This window comes from Leptonychotes weddellii, chromosome 7 (genome assembly GCF_054177405.1).
Source record: "Leptonychotes weddellii isolate Sample4059 chromosome 7, ASM5417740v2, whole genome shotgun sequence".
In the NCBI taxonomy this organism is placed as follows: Eukaryota; Metazoa; Chordata; class Mammalia; order Carnivora; family Phocidae; genus Leptonychotes; species Leptonychotes weddellii.
In genome coordinates, this window is record NC_138375.1 from 101,046,624 (window position 1) to 101,063,119 (window position 16,496).

The 16,496-nt window shown below is 38.1% G+C and overlaps 1 protein-coding gene across 9 annotated transcripts in view; it reads left to right on the forward strand.

Annotated features, from left to right (window-relative positions):
* The window catches only part of PDE4D (phosphodiesterase 4D), a 1,043,384-nt gene that overhangs the window by 763,106 nt on the left and 263,782 nt on the right, over window positions 1-16,496 (forward strand). Inside the window, exon 1 of one of the 9 annotated variants that reach the window (XM_006727968.3) lies at window positions 4,043-4,842. The exons of the other annotated variants lie outside the window; for them this stretch is intronic. Coding sequence (XP_006728031.1) covers window positions 4,778-4,842 — 65 coding nt within the window. The 5' untranslated portion in view covers window positions 4,043-4,777. Of the gene's footprint in view, window positions 1-4,042; window positions 4,843-16,496 lie in introns of those variants that run through there. 9 annotated transcript variants of the gene reach the window in all.

A 16,496-nucleotide genomic window follows, 5' to 3' on the forward strand; every position in this document is an offset into this window, starting at 1 on the left:
AGACATTGGGGAGGGTATGTGCTATGGTGAGTGCTGTGAATTGTGTAAGACTGTTGAATCACAGACCTGTACCTCTGAAACAAATAATACATTATATGTTAAAAAAAAAAAAAAAAGATAGTACGAAGGGAAGAATGAAGGTGGGAAATCGGAGGGGGAGATGAACCATGAGAGACTATGGACTCTGAGAAACAAACTGAGGGTTCTAGAGGGGAGGGGGTGGGGGGATGGGTTAGCCTGGTGATGGGTATTAAAGAGGGCATGTGCTGAGTGGAGTACTGGGTGTTATGCGCAAACAGTGAATCACGGAACACTGCATCAAAAACTAATGATGTAATGTATGGTGATTAACATAACATGATTAAATAAAATTAAAAAAAGAATTAACCCAACATGAATTAAAGACTTAAATATGAGGCTCGAAACTATAAGAAACTCCTAGAAGAAAACAGGGGGAAAACTCCTTAATGTTGGTCTTGGTGATGATTTCTTTGGATATGACAACAAAAGCAAAATTAATATATGTGGGACATAAAAACATGATGATTATGATTCTAACCTAATGTTTTACAAAAGAGGTAGAAAATCTGAAGGTCAGAAGCCTTTAAAATATAATACTCTGGGCTTTTCCTCAGGAATGAAGGAATTTAGCTCCAAGGAGATTCACACATATAAGAAAGTCTTTGAATCCAACTGTTTACTTAGTGAGTGTAATAAGATGAGAAACTGCTTGAAACTGCCCAAAATTCCCCTCCAGATAAGAAAAATACCACATTATTTCTCAATAATGAGGAAATGATATAAGACTTCAAAGTGACTTGTTCTTACGAATGTTAGAATACAATACAGAATACCAGGAAACTTTTTAAAAACTGCAGCTCCGTGGTCATTTTTCCCAAAATGTTACTGGACATATCTGAGGTGCTGAATTTAAGCACACTTGACAGGCTTGAATGTTCTGTTCGTTCATAATGTGGTTCTCAAAAATTTGCCCATGACAGATTGGAAAGTGTAGAGTATCTACTGTAATCTGAAAATAAGAGTTGACTCAGAGAACAGAAGATTTCAAAATGGGCAGAGTATTTCAAAGTAACAATATCTGAGAAAACTTGCGTTGTATGGCAAAATCATTCCTTAACACCTCATTTAATTGGTTCCTGTTACTGCTTCATATTTAGTTCTTAGCACTTGGTAAATGACATTAGTCCCATAAGTCATGCTCACCATTAAATGATAAGAGAAGGGGAAATCATATTTTAAGGTGCATCTAATTTACTTGTATGCAATTGGTGTTTTCCACATGAGTGTTGCCCGTATTGCGTTACGGACCCTATCAGCGATATGGGAGAGATTTTAGGTGGTATTTGGACTCTTTTTTTTTTTTCTATTAATACTTGGATCATGGGGCTGGGAATAACCAACATATCAAACACATTTACCAAATAAGTATAAGGTTACCTTTTAAATCTATGTTATTTAAGTTAAAAATTGAGTCAAGAAAAATATCAAGTAAGTAATCATATAGATTGTGTGCCAGCATGGCAAAACTTGTGGAAATCATGTCCAAATGACAGAAGTTTAGGAAACATCATATTACATAATGGTTTAATTCAACAAAAATACATATGGATAAATGACCCAAAGGAATTTATACATCTGAGGTCCATTGAAATGTTGTGGTGACAATAGACAAATAGAAGTCTATATAACATTATATGATTGAATACATCAGGTGAATGCTAGAAAAAATAGCAGCTTCTGGATCAAATGCATATTCTCCAAAGCTCTTTAGACAAGAGACGTATGGTTCCTAATGTCCAGTCCTCCTAGATTCATACATCTTTGTCAGCCTGTATAATATTATATACGTGTTTACTAACAGGAATTTGGGGAGCAGTGCGATATCTGCTCCATTCTGAGAAGCTTTTCAGAGGAAAACAGACAAGTGTCAGTTTACAAAACATTATTTCAGAAATGGATGTGTGAAAAACTGACAGAATGGAGAAGACACTGTAATATTGAATGAGTACTGTTAGTTTTTTAATCTGTCACCACCTTAAATATTACAAGTAAAAGTAAAATAAAAATTCAGATCTCAGTGACCTGATGGTACTGTGCATCTTTCTTTCTCTGTGAGCAACCTTGAGTTACCCATCCCAGAAGCTTTGAGTGTTCTGGTTAGTTGAGTACATTATCAGATATACCCTACTTCAATTTGTCTTCTTTGGGGACAAGGATGATATGTTCATCATTATAGGACTGTTATACAGTGTTTAGGAGATACCCAGTAAGTGGGTTAGGATTTTCAGAGATAGATTCTTGGAAATACACAGAACATTGAGCAAGTAAGTAAGGAAAAGCTCCTGGGGCAGCACTAACCTCTTATGTGTATGTGACTCCAAGGGAGTGACAGTGAGCTAAGTAATCTCACTGGGACAGAGAGCCTTCTGGGAGATGGTATAATACAGGGCTGATTATCTTGGGAAAGTTTAACACAACATTCAGACATTACATTCTGTGATCATTATCATTTTCTTGCTGAAATGGCAACCAGAGGATATTTGATAGACCTTACACAGAAGAGAACGGTGCTTCACTTAAGTAATAGTAGTTGCTTACTTGCACTCTGTTCTTTCTTCCTTTTCCCACATTAAAATTCTGAGATAAAAGATAAATCTCCTCCCGTAAACCCCTTCCCCCCGCAAAATGAGTAGTCTCACAAATCTGCTTTTGAATTTCTAAATATACGTGATTGGTGAACCTACCTTACAGTGCCAGAAATGCACTAAACATGGGACAGAACTGGGAATGTGTGACTATGCCTGAACAGTCATAGAAACACTGAAAAGCTTAAGGAAATAATGATATGGGAAGTAGTTTATTAGCATTTACCTTAAGCGGCCTGAGGGTCACTGACAGGAGACAAAAATCACAACGGTACCTTGAAGTGTGACCAGGGGAGGAGTTGGAGGTTTTGTTGCAGTAAGCAGCCAGAGTCCCTGGCGGGATGCCTTACTACATTAATTTTCCAAATCCTTTGGGTGGGTCACAGTTGCACTCCGACATCCTGCCTGCAAATGCTAAATAAATACCGAGTTCACATCAGACTAGAGAACCAGCGTACTAACTAATGTCATTTAAAGAATCAGAATCCTTAAATTATTTTCAGTCGATAATTCACATGCAAAATAACAAGTTGGCACACCCTGACGAATATATATATCCTGTATGCAAATGTTCAGAGGGGGATAGCCAGGGTGGTCAAATGTTCCTTCTCCTAGGAGCAATTCAAATCAGTGTAGATTATGTCTAGTATAATAGAACAGTTTTCATTTCAGATGGCAGGGACTGGTCTTCATAATAGTAAGAAATGTTAAGATGATAAGAGCTTCATTCCTTACTGAAGAGTGGTTAAGACCTAACAAATGCAGAGCCTTCAGTGTATAGAGATCAATAAAATTTGCATATGATTTTCAAAAAGATTTCGAAAACATTGTGCAAGGGAACAGCCTTAGTACATGTAGCCACTTGTCCAGCAGTAATATATTAGAGTTTTCAGTTTAAGCATTCCAGCGCGATCTGATGCAGCGATGTTTGCTACACAGTTTAATTTTCAAGAGGCAGTTTGCCTCTCTACAACCAAACTCGAAGCATGGCATTTCATTAAATAGGCTCAGAATAACAACTGCTAAGCCCTCAAGTTCTCTCAACTTTGCTTCTGATGAGAAATTTTAGTTTCAGTGTGGGACTTTGAGAAAATCACCTTTTTGTTGAAGGGAAGAGAAACAAACAAGTCAGTTGCAAAGGGGTGTGTTCCTCATAAAGGTGGTCAGGGAATCTTACCCTGAATAATACAGACACCTCATTTCCCAGAGGAGGAAACAGTTTTATAAGTTTGGAGAGGTCTGTCTGCCTGGCTGGTTTACAGTCCTGGTCCCTGGCGCTGGTCTGTCTGCCCCTTCGCTTTGTAAGTTTCAGCAATTGACGCTGCCTGGCTGGGCGCTGGGGTTTTTTTTTTTTTTTTTTTTCCTCTCTCACTTCCCTGCGATGTTTTGAACTGCCTTCCTACAGACGTCATACAGCCCTTGAGGAATAGTTTCTGCCTGGCGAGATTGAATGATAGTTCTCATTCACAAAGGCTTGGAGTCAGATTTTAAGCAGGGGACACAGCGGAAATTGCATTCACAGGTAAAGCAGGGAGCCCAGCTGAAGTGTGGAGAGCTCTCTTCTCTCCCTGACTTCTTGGCTCCCCAGAGAAGAGTGTTTTCCTGTGGTCGCCCTGAAATGGAACTTCCCTGACAGCTCTCTGGTGTTCAGTAACTTGCAGTCATTTTCTTTCCCTTTCACTCTACCTGAGTACTTGGAGAGTGTTGGAAATCTTTAAGAGAGATTTGCAGAAAAGACAAGATCAAGAGGCTCTTTCACTGTGTTTCCCTTGTGACCAGATGAAGAATAGATTCAAAATTCAGTTCCTCCCTTGGCAATGCAAAACATAAAAGAAACTGTTCACTTCCAAACAGCCTGGTGCTGGAGTAAATTCAGCATGAAAGAGGAAAAGAGCTCCTGTGTCTTAGAAGCTTCCTTATGTTCCAGACTGGGGGCCTGAGCTGGACTCTGGGAAATTTGGATTTCTTCAAGCAGCCTCCCTTGGAAATGGAATATATTTAAAATCATCTTTGTAGAAAGACAGCTGAAATGTATTAGAATACTTGAAGACATTTTTCTTTTTTTTCTTTTTCTTTTTTCTTTTCTTTTTCTTCTTTTTTTCCCCCCCAAAATGAGCATTATTATGAAGCCAAGATCCCGGTCTACAAGTTCCTTAAGGACTACAGAGGCAGCCTGGTAATATGCTTTTCTCTCGTGCTTCTCCCCTTTTAAGATTGACGTAACACTTGAGTCTTTAGTAATTGCTGATGAGGTTCAAGAGTTAGGTGTGATGTTAAGTCTTTGGAGGAAAGCACAGGATTGGGAGCACTTTCATTGTCTTTTTTGTGCCCATTTTTGTCTGTTCTAAAAACAGGGGTGCCCACGTTATTTTAACTCCATGTGGACTACAGTGATTCATTTGATGGTAATTTTTAGGAAGGAAAGAAACTTGCATGTATGTTGGGAGTTTAGATGAAAACTTGTCATTTTTCACTGTCTGATTTGGTCTTGTTTTCTCATATTTCTTGCCTGCTGCAAGCAGGCGGGTAGTTGGCAGTCTTTGCCATTGTGTTCAGAAGATGTCTTGGATTTTAGCACAGATACAGATATGTTGGAGAAATTAATAATGTTATGTATCTTTAATCATATGACTAACTTGAATTTAACTATGTGGCTAAGTGTATATCAAGTTGCTTATCATTCAGTCATCTTCTATGTTTTATTTTATTAATAATGTTCCCCGGTAATGTTTTTTTGGTAACTTTAGTGTTTTCAATCTAATGAAAAGTATCTGTTTAAGATTATAAAAATTATAAATTCAGCCTACAAACAGGTGTATAGGTAAAGATACATCTTGGGTCTCAACTCATGTTGGAACTTGTGAAAACGTTTGGTTGGGGATAGGATAGAAGTAGGCAGGCAAAATCTATTATGTATTATTATACGAGTAGTCAAACACACATGCAAATGCTCATGATAATTGTGTAAGGAATTCAGCCCACATTTATGTGGTTGGGTTATCATTTGCTGTTATTGTACTAGTGTTTCATAGGGACCTAGAATCAAGAACTGTCCCTTCAGTAGTATTTCTGTGTTTTAAAAACTATAGATGCAGGTTTTCTCTTATATCACTTGTGATTCCTCATAAAAGAATATATGCAAAAAAATTGTTTTAAAGAATATATGCAATAAGTTCCTCCTTGAGCTTATTTAAAGAAAAGCTCGCATCTGCAAATTAATTTGTACAGCTCTTTTATGCCAAATAATGAATACTGGGAAATACTTATAATCCTTTTATTAATTACCAGAACTAATATAAATCACTGACCAAAATAAATGGGTAATCAGAATTTATTCAATACGTGCATTTTATTCATCTGTGATTTCTCTCCTGCCTATGTGAAAAACTAATCTGATACTTGAATAAATAGTACTTAGCCAACCTATTTCCCTTTCTGCCTAAACATCCAGGAGACTTATTTTTAAATTCCAGGTTCAATGGGTAATGATTGGTTCATTTCAGGTGTCTAGTAACATTGACATCCTTTACTCCTCTGAGGTTGACAGTTTATTTTTATCCACAACTATTCTATTATTCTAAACTCTGTAAGTTATTTTCTGTAAACAAATGAGACAGTTGAAAATATATTTGAAAAAATACTAACTTGTGAATGTGTATATTGTTCCATTTAAGTTTAGATATTTTGCATAGTGTTGGGGTCAGAATGGTTTTCATGTAAGAAATAGATGTCTCTTTAAGCTAAATGATTCCTAGATTTAACAGCATACTAGGGTAATACCTCTCCAGTTATTAATCTTATATCTGACTTACTAACAACATAACTGCTGAGTACATCACTGCTGCCTCTAAATCATTTGGCCTGAGGTTATAAGTGCTATAATTATAGTTTTAACATTTTATTACCCCTTTTATCAATTCAAATACTATGCATACTTATAGTTATATATAGTGAAATCTACATAGATTATAGATTAGGTATTATTAGAGGAAATATATATGTGTATATAGATGCATACATGCCTATATATATTTACTTAATTAAAAAAAAATAGCTTTTTTCTCCCTGTGCCTCTGCACCTACAGGCCCCAGAGAGCTCTGTGGGACAATGTCTTCTCCTTACCAGCTTTTCTGTTCTAACTTCTCTATCACACCATCCCCCACCCTACACCTCCTTTCCTTTTCAAATGCCAAAGACTACTTCATCTTCTTAACAGTTGACTTACCCACAAGAGAGACCCCCTGATTTACCATTAATCCCTATTTCAGATTATTTTATTTCGTTCTGGACATCTGAGTACTTTGTTCTTGGGGACCCATCTTTTGGCTTTACCATCTTCATTTTGCTTTTCTAAATCTATTTTCTGTTCCATTGGCCTGCTTTCTCCAAAACTGTCTACTTTCCTCTCAGACACCTCCAAGCTAAATGCTACCTTTGGAAGTTTTCTAACTGCCTTCTACAAGAATCCAATGTTTCAGATTACCTTTCCTTTATTTTTTCCTATCTGTTTCTCCCCAGCCAGTACCAGAAAAAGCAATCCATACCAGCTTATTGTTTACAGCCCTGATTAAATCCCTGTGAGATACAGTCACATTTTTAAAAGGGATTTCATACAAACTCCTAATGATGCATATACCTTTCCTTTTAATCCACAGACTTAGAAGAAAAGCCTTATAGTTAAAATTTTACGAATTTTGAAAAAGTAAAATAAAATCAATCTTGAAATTTGTTTCCTTGTAGTTATAGGTATCAGAAATTTAGAATATTATATAATAAGAATAAATACTAGGTTATTTCTATTTATTCAACTGGTATTTATTGAGTACATAGTATGTGCCAGGTTTTAGTAGAATATGATTATGGCATTTGTCCTTTAGCTTTCCTTTAAAAGTATGCATGCATGAAATTGAGAAAAACTTAATATATGTATTTTTTTATGCTCATAAAGTTAATAAAATTAGCAAGCTCATTGGTTGGGGCATTGTTTGCCTTTCTGGTCATTTCATTAACAATAGTCTACCTTTATTTTTATTTTTTTTTTAAAGATTTTATTTATTTGACAGAGAGAGACACAGTGAGAGAGGGAACACAAGCAGGGGGAGTGGGAGAGGGAGAAGCAGGCTTCCCATGGAGCAGGGAGCCCTATGCGGGGCTCGATTCCAGGACCCTGGGATCATGACCTGAGCCGAAGGCAGATGCTTAACGACTGAGCCACCCAGGCACCAACAATAGTCTACCTTTAAATTCTATATGAGAAAGCACTGATGGAGTTACATTTCCATAAATATTTTAATTGTTCATGTCTTAAATTCAATTTTAGTCAGCAATTATATATTATAATAATACTGTAATATTATAGCATTTTGCCATTTACAAACCTATCCCAGAAATACTTTTTGTTAATTAAGACTTAGGTAATTTGGTTTAAATAAGAAATGATTAACTTTCCAAATATAAATATAAAGAGAATTTTGGCTTGTAAAACTGGATTTTGTTCTTTTCTGCTATCGGGTGTTCATTATTTGGCATATACTTGTTATATTTAAGATTGTTCATTATGTGTACTGGGGAAAAAAGAGATGCTACTGTCTAAAATATAACTGGAGTTTTTTTATAAAGCAAATTTTGAAACAGATTATTAAATATGTAAAAGTTATACTTAGGATTGTAGATATATAAAAAGTCTTGAAGGCTCTTCCAAAGCCTTTCATAGTAGTTGCTTAACTGTGAGGGTAAAAATGACAGGAAGGGAGGTAAGGGAGAATTTCTCTTCTCTTGTCACTGTACTTCGATATTGTATGAATGTTTTCCTCAAGCAGGTATTATACCTTTCAGTTTAAATAGATTCAAAATAGAACTACCATGTGCAGGGGCGCCTGGGTGGCTCAGTCAGTTAAGCGTCTGCCTTCAGCTCAGGTCATGATCTCAGTGTCCTGGGATTGAGCCCCATGTTGGGCTCCCTGCTCAGTGGGGAGTCTGCTTCTCCTTCTCACTCTGTGATCTCTCTCGCTCTCTCTCAAATAAATAAATAAAATCTTAAAAAAAAAAAAACTACCATGTGCAGTAGCAAGCTCATCTTTTTATGTGTAGATGTCTACACATCTGGTAAACAACAATGTGCTCAGTGTCCAAAATATGGGGAATAAGCGTTTCAATACTGAGCAGATTAGATTTTCTGAATAATATTGCTGCTCAGATCAATAAATTACTGCTTTTTTTTCTGTCGACTCTCTTCTCCTAAGGTAAAAATTCAGGCTGGCTGAGAATTCTTATATTGACCTCAAGATGCCAGTGAAAAGCACTGAGTGGACTAAAACCACCAGTTTTAGAATTGAAAATAAAAAGATGTAACAATATTGATTAATATTTTGGAGGGCAAGTTACTCATAACTGCCAGTATCCCATCCTCAACTGTTTCCATTTTTTTTTTTTTTACTTAACTTGCATATTTTAATCAGTGGTTGTAAATACCGTTTCTGTGCTCTGCTTCACTTAACATAGTGGCATTTTTTTACTTTTCTTATAACAATACTTGTAGCTTTCATTTTATTGGGTGTGTTTTGTGAATGAAAACTCTGTGGAGAATTTTATATACAGTATCTTATTTTGTCTTCATAACAACATGGAAAGAGTTGTCGATCTACATTTTGCAGAAGAAGAAATGAGCCTAAAATATGAAATAACTTGGTCAAGGCAATTCAGTTTTCAGGGAAGGCTGGGATCAGAACTCTAGTGGGCCTGCTCCCAAGACTGCTCTTTTTACTTCAGCATGTTGCCTCCCTCTACTGTCTATGCAATTATCGTTTTAATGACTGTAAAAGTGTCCATCTTGTGAATATATCTAAACGCAGGAAAATATTTGGTTAGATATTGAGGAAATAAATTGGAAGTTGTCTTTTTAGATGTATGATAGCCTGTGAAGTTTAGGGCTGATGATGGGTGTTGAAAACCGCTGTTTGAAAGATGCCTGCAATTATAGCCTCTAGGCTAGGATATTCTCTTTTGGTGGCAAATAAGTTCCCTATTATAGAGAAATAAAGAGCAAAAATTCATTGCCTCCCAGTTTTGAATAGATGATCTTTCTTTGTTCTCTGAAAGCTCTGTAAGGCTTCAGTTTAGAAATAAATACTATATTTCAGACTTTGTATGAAGTTTTTTACTGTTTTAAGTCAGCTTTGAAAAAGGTACAGAATCTTCTTTCCTATACCTTTTATCTTAGAAGCATTTATGAAGGGGAAAACAAATGGAATTTGCATACTTTCTCCCTGTGCAGAATACTCTGTGACATGACTTAGGTTGGCTCAGAGTTTTGACCATATGATAAACTTTTCTGATCCTCTTGCTTAAGCTTGTATCACCTCTGTTATATAATAGAATTAAAGATACACAGCTTTTAAGAGAAGTGATTAAGATCCCTTGAGTATCATTTATTTTTTATTTATTTTTAAAGATTTTATTTATTTATTTGACAGAGAGAGACACAGGGAGATAGGGAACACAAGCAGGGGGAGTGGGAGAGGGAGAAGCAGGCTTCCCGCCGAGCAGGGAGCCCTATGCGGAACTCAATCCCAGGACCCTGGGATCATGACCTGAGCCAAAGGCAGGCACTTGACGACCGAGCCACCCAGGTGCCCCCCTTGAGTATCATTTAAAACATAACTAGGGGGCGCCTGGGTGGCTCAGTTGGTTAAGCGACTGCCTTCGGCTCGGGTCATGATCCTGGAGTCCCTGGATCGAGTTCCGCATCGGGCTCCCTGCTCGGCAGGGAGTCTGCTTCTCCCTCTGACCCTCCCCCCTCTCATGTGCTCTCTCTCTCAAATAAATAAATAAAATCTTTAAAAAAAAAAAAAAAAAAAAACATAACTAGGGAAGCACAGATTACAGATATGTATAATCTTTAAAGTCGTAAATTATGAGATTCCCTGAAAAAGCCCCTTGTCCTTTGTCCACCCTACTTCTAACTTGCTGTGTCCCTGGAGAAGCCACCTAGTCCCTTGATAGCCACGTTCACTCACTGTAAAATAAAGGGGATGAGCTAGATCCATGAATTTCAAATATGCTTTTTTCAATGGAACACTTTTTATAAATGAAATGCTAATGTAAATAAAGTGAGTATATGTGGAAGATTTAAAATTATATGTATATTTGATACATAGAGGTAAAATTGTTAAAACATACATATTTATGAAATACATAGGTAAGAATACATAAACATGTATATAACAAAATCACCACTGAATTTGCACCTTTCTCCCCATCCCAAATCCAATCCCTGTCCTCGCAATACCTCTAGGGAGCCCTAGGGTTCCAAGGAATATTGTTTGAAAGCTAATAAACTACTAAGATCCTTTTTAGTGTTACTTTCTGTAGTGTTACCCTTCCACTGAAGAGCCATTCGTGTTTTCTGTACCCCAGCGTGGACTAGGATAAACTTGCTGGTAGTAAAACTTTCTGGGAAGTTCAAATAACAACAGTTCACATATTTCTACCTCAGAAGACTGTAAAGTTATGGGACGATTCTCATTTCGGAGAAATCACAGAAGAGTTGTTTAGACTTGTTTCAGATGGGAAAATCATCACTGATTAAATATATGCTATAGCTGGAATGTCAGGAATTCAGCATGGTGGTTGGTAAGGAAATGCTGACTCTAGCGAACGCTTCTGAAGAAAGGTGTTTTAGTTTGGGCATTTCATAATGGGATTCTCAACCCACTTTTTCTGTCATGTCACTGGTGAATAAAGTTCATAGGTAATGTTGCCCCATGCGACACTCTCTTCAGGGACATTGCACTCTGTAGGCTCCACATTAATCGAACTAGTTGTGGTTATCTGTGCAGTCCCCACTTTTTCCTCTCTCTGGCCCTCCTCTTTTCCTCCCTGTTGAGCTGGAGCATGCCATGGTTTTGTCCCCACCAGTGAAATTTGCCTTTTAGGAGAGGTAAAGTTTAGCTCACTTGTTAATCCCTTTGTCAGTCATTCCAATCATATAGTAAATTTTATTAAATCAGAAGAAATGAGGACATGAATGTAATCATTCATAATCAACCACCAGAGGAGTGGTTAGTTGTGTGTCCACCCAACTGTCATTAGCCAGATGAGAAAGGTAGATTCTAAGATGAAGCTGAAAGGAAGAATGTTAATGAGGTCTTCAAGGAGATTTTTCTTAGGAAAAGATAACACTTATAGTATAAGTGTTCTGAATAATACTAGTATTAAACATATAGAATTGTTAAAGTCTGGATGAAGATATCAAGAATGGGACCTGGGGGCTATTAACTAGGTTGGTGAGGAATGTAGTCACAAAGAAAGTACAGTCTTAGTTAAAAGCCAACATAGATTTTCTTAGGAGCCCTTCCAGAGATTATCCAGCTTCTCAAGAGATGAAGCTGAGGTTTAAGATTTATTAGAAAATGGATAGTGGAAGTATGGTATATTCTAGCCAAAAGCACCAAATCTCTCCAGGGATCAGGGCCTACAGAAAGGAGTGGGATATTACAGGGGCAGAAGACAGTGAGCCTGGGTAGGGTACTATTAAGTGTAACCACGTGAACTAATGGGAGGCTGTGCAGATGCCTCTCAAAATGCCTTGCTCTGTGGTCAAGTTTAGCATAAAATAGGAAGTCCTTCAAAAGAATGGAGAATAGGGAGAAGCCAGAACCCACGTATGCAGTCTCTTAGTTCAGTTTCTCTTAACCGGGAAATATCAACTATATGTATTTATTATTCACCCTCAGCCTTTTAAGGGAATTGTCTCTCCTAGGAGCATTCTGGGGGATGGGTGAAGATGTGAATTGGGGAAGCTAAGCTAAACTGTTCTTCAGAATAAAAGTTAGAAAAAAATATAAAGGAAACATTGTGGATAAGAGCTGAGGAAGTGTGGCTAGAGAAGTTGGAAGATCAGAAAGGAGGCCAATATGGAAGAACTCCAGCCAGTCTTGGCACCAGAGTTCCACCACGCAGAGCCCGACCCCATTTAATCACACTGCCACCTTCCGGGCAAAAGCTGTTATTAATGGATTTGAATGTGGAAGACATTTTATCCCTTCATATCTCAGTCTTAAAGACTTATGCCCGGGGGATGGGGGATGGGTTAGCCTGGTGATGCGTATTGAGGAGGGCACGTTCTGCATGGAGCACTGGGTGTTATGCGCAAACAATGAATCACGGAACACTACATCAAAAACTAATGATGTAATGTACGGTGATTAACATAACATAATAATAAAAAAAATAAATAAAATGTTAAAAAAAAAAAAGACTTTATGCCAGAGTCAACTGCAAATCTTCTTATTTTTCTACCACACATGAGGGAGAACAAGAAATTAGAAAAGGAGAAACTAGAATATGTGCACATTGGGACTGCAGCTTCTGAAACTTACTTACAGCAAACAGCCCTGATGTTTTACAATCCACACAGTTAAGACATTTTATTTATATCTAATTCGAATCTCCCTTGCTTAAAATTTAACCCACTTCTTCCTAGTTACCGGTGGATAGAGGGGTAGTGAATCAAACAATAAGTAGATTCTTCTTTAAGACATGTGAAAACTGCTAGTAAGCGGCTGTGGTCTTTTCTCGATTCATACTGCACAGTGTTCATTTTGGATTGTAAAGTAGATGGCGCCAGTGTGACCTGTTAAAAAAAATGTTTTGTAAAACATAGTTTCAATATGTAATTGTTTTCAGGCTTCACACACAAGAGTGTTCCCATTGTACCTAATTCTCCTTCTTGTTTGCAATACATCCAAGATGAGAAATTCAACTCCTTTTAATTAACATGCATGAAATACTCATATATATCTGGAAGAGAGCAAATAATACCTCCTAACATCCATGATTTCATTCCATTGCAGTGTGACAACGAATTCTCTTTGTGTCAAGGAATTTGTATGACTGATACTGTTTTAGTTAGGATAAATTACTGCAAAGTGCGTCCACTTTTAAGCAGTGGCATTCTAGATTGCGAGTGGGCATTGCCGTAACGGTCGCTCCGATCCTACAGCTTTGTAGGGTAACAGCAGGTAACGGCCTGGTGCCTGGACCACCAGCTAGCTAGGACAGCAGCTCCCAGGCCTCCAGTCATAGTCCGAGCAGTAGCTGTTGTAGTGACGGTCGCTACAATATATTGAGTATCTACTGTTTGTCAGACATTGGACATGGTGCTTTACACAACTTAGCTCCTTTTGTCTCAAAAGCACCATAGGAGGTACAACTGAAATCACACAGCTTATAAATCACGGAGCTAAAGAAAAAATGTGGTCTCATTCTAAATGCCAGGTTAGTTGTTACCACTGTTGTTGTCCTTGTTTTATTGACTTCTCTCCACTTTCTGAACTGCCTTGGTGACACAGTGTCCTGCCTCGTAGTATTCCAAAAGTAGTCAGTTGGCTGTGACGCATACCTTTCCTTCCTGCCCTAGCTTGGTCGTTTCTCCTTTTACCCTTGTGCATCTCAAGAACATCTTTATATTTTGTCTGCCTTCTTTCTTGAGATTTGCATACAAGCCTTTAACCATGGGCCATAGACATGTATCAAGAAATAGAAAATGGACTTTGACACAGCTCCCTTCTTTGGAAATCTAGCTAGTTTCTGACACGTTCGGTTTATTGACTCTCTCCCTCAGTCAGACTATGAACTGCACTGCCTTCTTCCTCTCTGGCATTTGATCAGTCCGTAGAACCATAAACCCTTTGAAATGAAAGGGACCACAGAGAGTAACCTATAATCTAATTCTCCCCATCCCTGACCCCATTTTGGAAGCAGAAAAGTTTTGCTAGTCTTTAACTTTTCTAGTCAAACAAGGTCAAGAAAAACTGTTAGAAACAATGTCAGTGCTTATGTGGCAAAGGTTTATATTGGAGAAATATTTTTTAAAAAAACTCAAAAATGAAGTTTGAGGTCAAGTAAAGAGTTAAAACTTAGTCTATCAGGGAAGTGTGTGAAGGCAGTGCTATTATAATTTGTATGGGACTTTAATTCTAAACTGTGTCTGTGAAGTTAACTAATACCATGATAAGCGTATCATCACTTCTCACAAACTGGATTGGAGGATTATGCGTAGAGAGGTGTGGAGCTTGAGGCCCCAGCAATCCCCTGAAGGAAACTCAAGACATTGTTTTGACCAAAGTCCTCGCCAGACAACTGAACCTGATCATTAAATTTTTTGGAACGCGCATAGTTAACTAAGTAGCTAAAATTCATGTCTTGAAATTCTAACTTCACCCCTTTCTGCTCCCCCAATATAGTATTCACGGCAAAAAAAGGGTGGTAATTGTTATTTACTGAATGCTCTGCTGTGCGTTTGACAGGAATGGTCCCATCAGGTCCTCATCATAAATCCTATGAGGTTTCTGTTACTCTTTCTCATGTTATAAATGAGAACACTGAGGCCTTGTGAAGTAAACTGACTTACCCAAGATTGCGTGGAAAGTAAGAGAATTTCATGGATTCATGTACCCTGAAAAATTATAAAATATTACCTTTAAGGATGATACATATATTCATATGTCAGTTGTGTTACTAAACCTACTGTCCTTAGCACAGTGGCTGACTCCTGTGAGCACCTAGGAAATGTTAGCTTGTGTGATGCATTTTTCAAGTTTGTGACTTTTCGTGTGACTTTTTAAAAAATCAAGAACTCTGCATATGAAAACTGATTTCATCTGTAAGGGCTCTTTCTCCATAAGGCAGCCTTCTTGGGCACATCTCAGAACTGAGCACTTACACAAAGCTGGGTATTGTGAATCAATCACACCAGCACTGTGATTCAAAGAAGACCTCCTTCTATTCCGATGGGTTAAAGAAATAAAGGACACCGAGAAGGTGGGAGTATAAGAACTGGTCAGCTGGAAGCTAAAACAGCTCTGATTTTGTCTTTTAAAAATTGGTCAGCATCCTCTAGGGAAGCAGTTCCAGCAGGGTTTGAATCTGAAAGGAAGGGCTGGTGCCTGGGCGTTATCCCTGGGTGCATCTGTGAAGACTTTCTCCCGGGAATCTCCTTACTCGGGGCTGCCTGGTGGTTCAGTCTTACCGTACTCTCACGGCCAAGGCCTTCCCTACCTGTCCGGATCCACTGCTCCTCTCCTATTTTTGGTTGTGTCGCTTCCACATTGTTCAGCCTGAATCTCCTCCTCCTTTGCAGGCCCCAGGTTGGGTAGGAATCCTGTTTAGTTTACCCTTTCCTCCTAGCTCAGCAAAAAAGGGTTTCAGCCTCCTTCTCCGTTTCTAGAAAGACAACAGGCAAAAAATGACATCTGATTAGAAGATCAGTTCCTGGGGCCTTGAGTGTTATTTCAGGATGGGCTCTGAGGCAGAGGGGCTAGAAATGTGGAGAATGCCATGGCTTAGTGAGAGCGGCAGTTAGCATTCCGTGGTCTCTAGTGTCTACTTATTATTTGTTTTTTAAAGATTTTATTTATTTGACAGAGAGAGACACAGCGAGAGAGGGAACACAAGCAGGGGGAGTGGGAGAGGGAGAAACAGGCAGGAGCCCGACATTGGGCTCTGGGGCTCCATCCCAGGACCCTGGGATCATGACCTGAGCCGAAGGCCGATGCTTAAGGACTGAGCCACGCAGGTGCCCCTACTTGTTTTTTCATGAATAGTTACCAATAAGAATGTGTAAATTACTTTGTCATAATTAATCACTGTACCTTAGCTTAAAATGTGTGGTTGAGGGTGAAGTGAACTACCCTGGGGGAAAAAAATTGGCCCACTAAAGATTCTCTGAGTCTCTTGCTTGGAAAAATGAGTCCCAATTGTTTATCTGTGTCTTCTTGTTAAAAGTGAGTCTAACTGTATATGAATCAGTAAGTGTTTCTTTTTTTTTT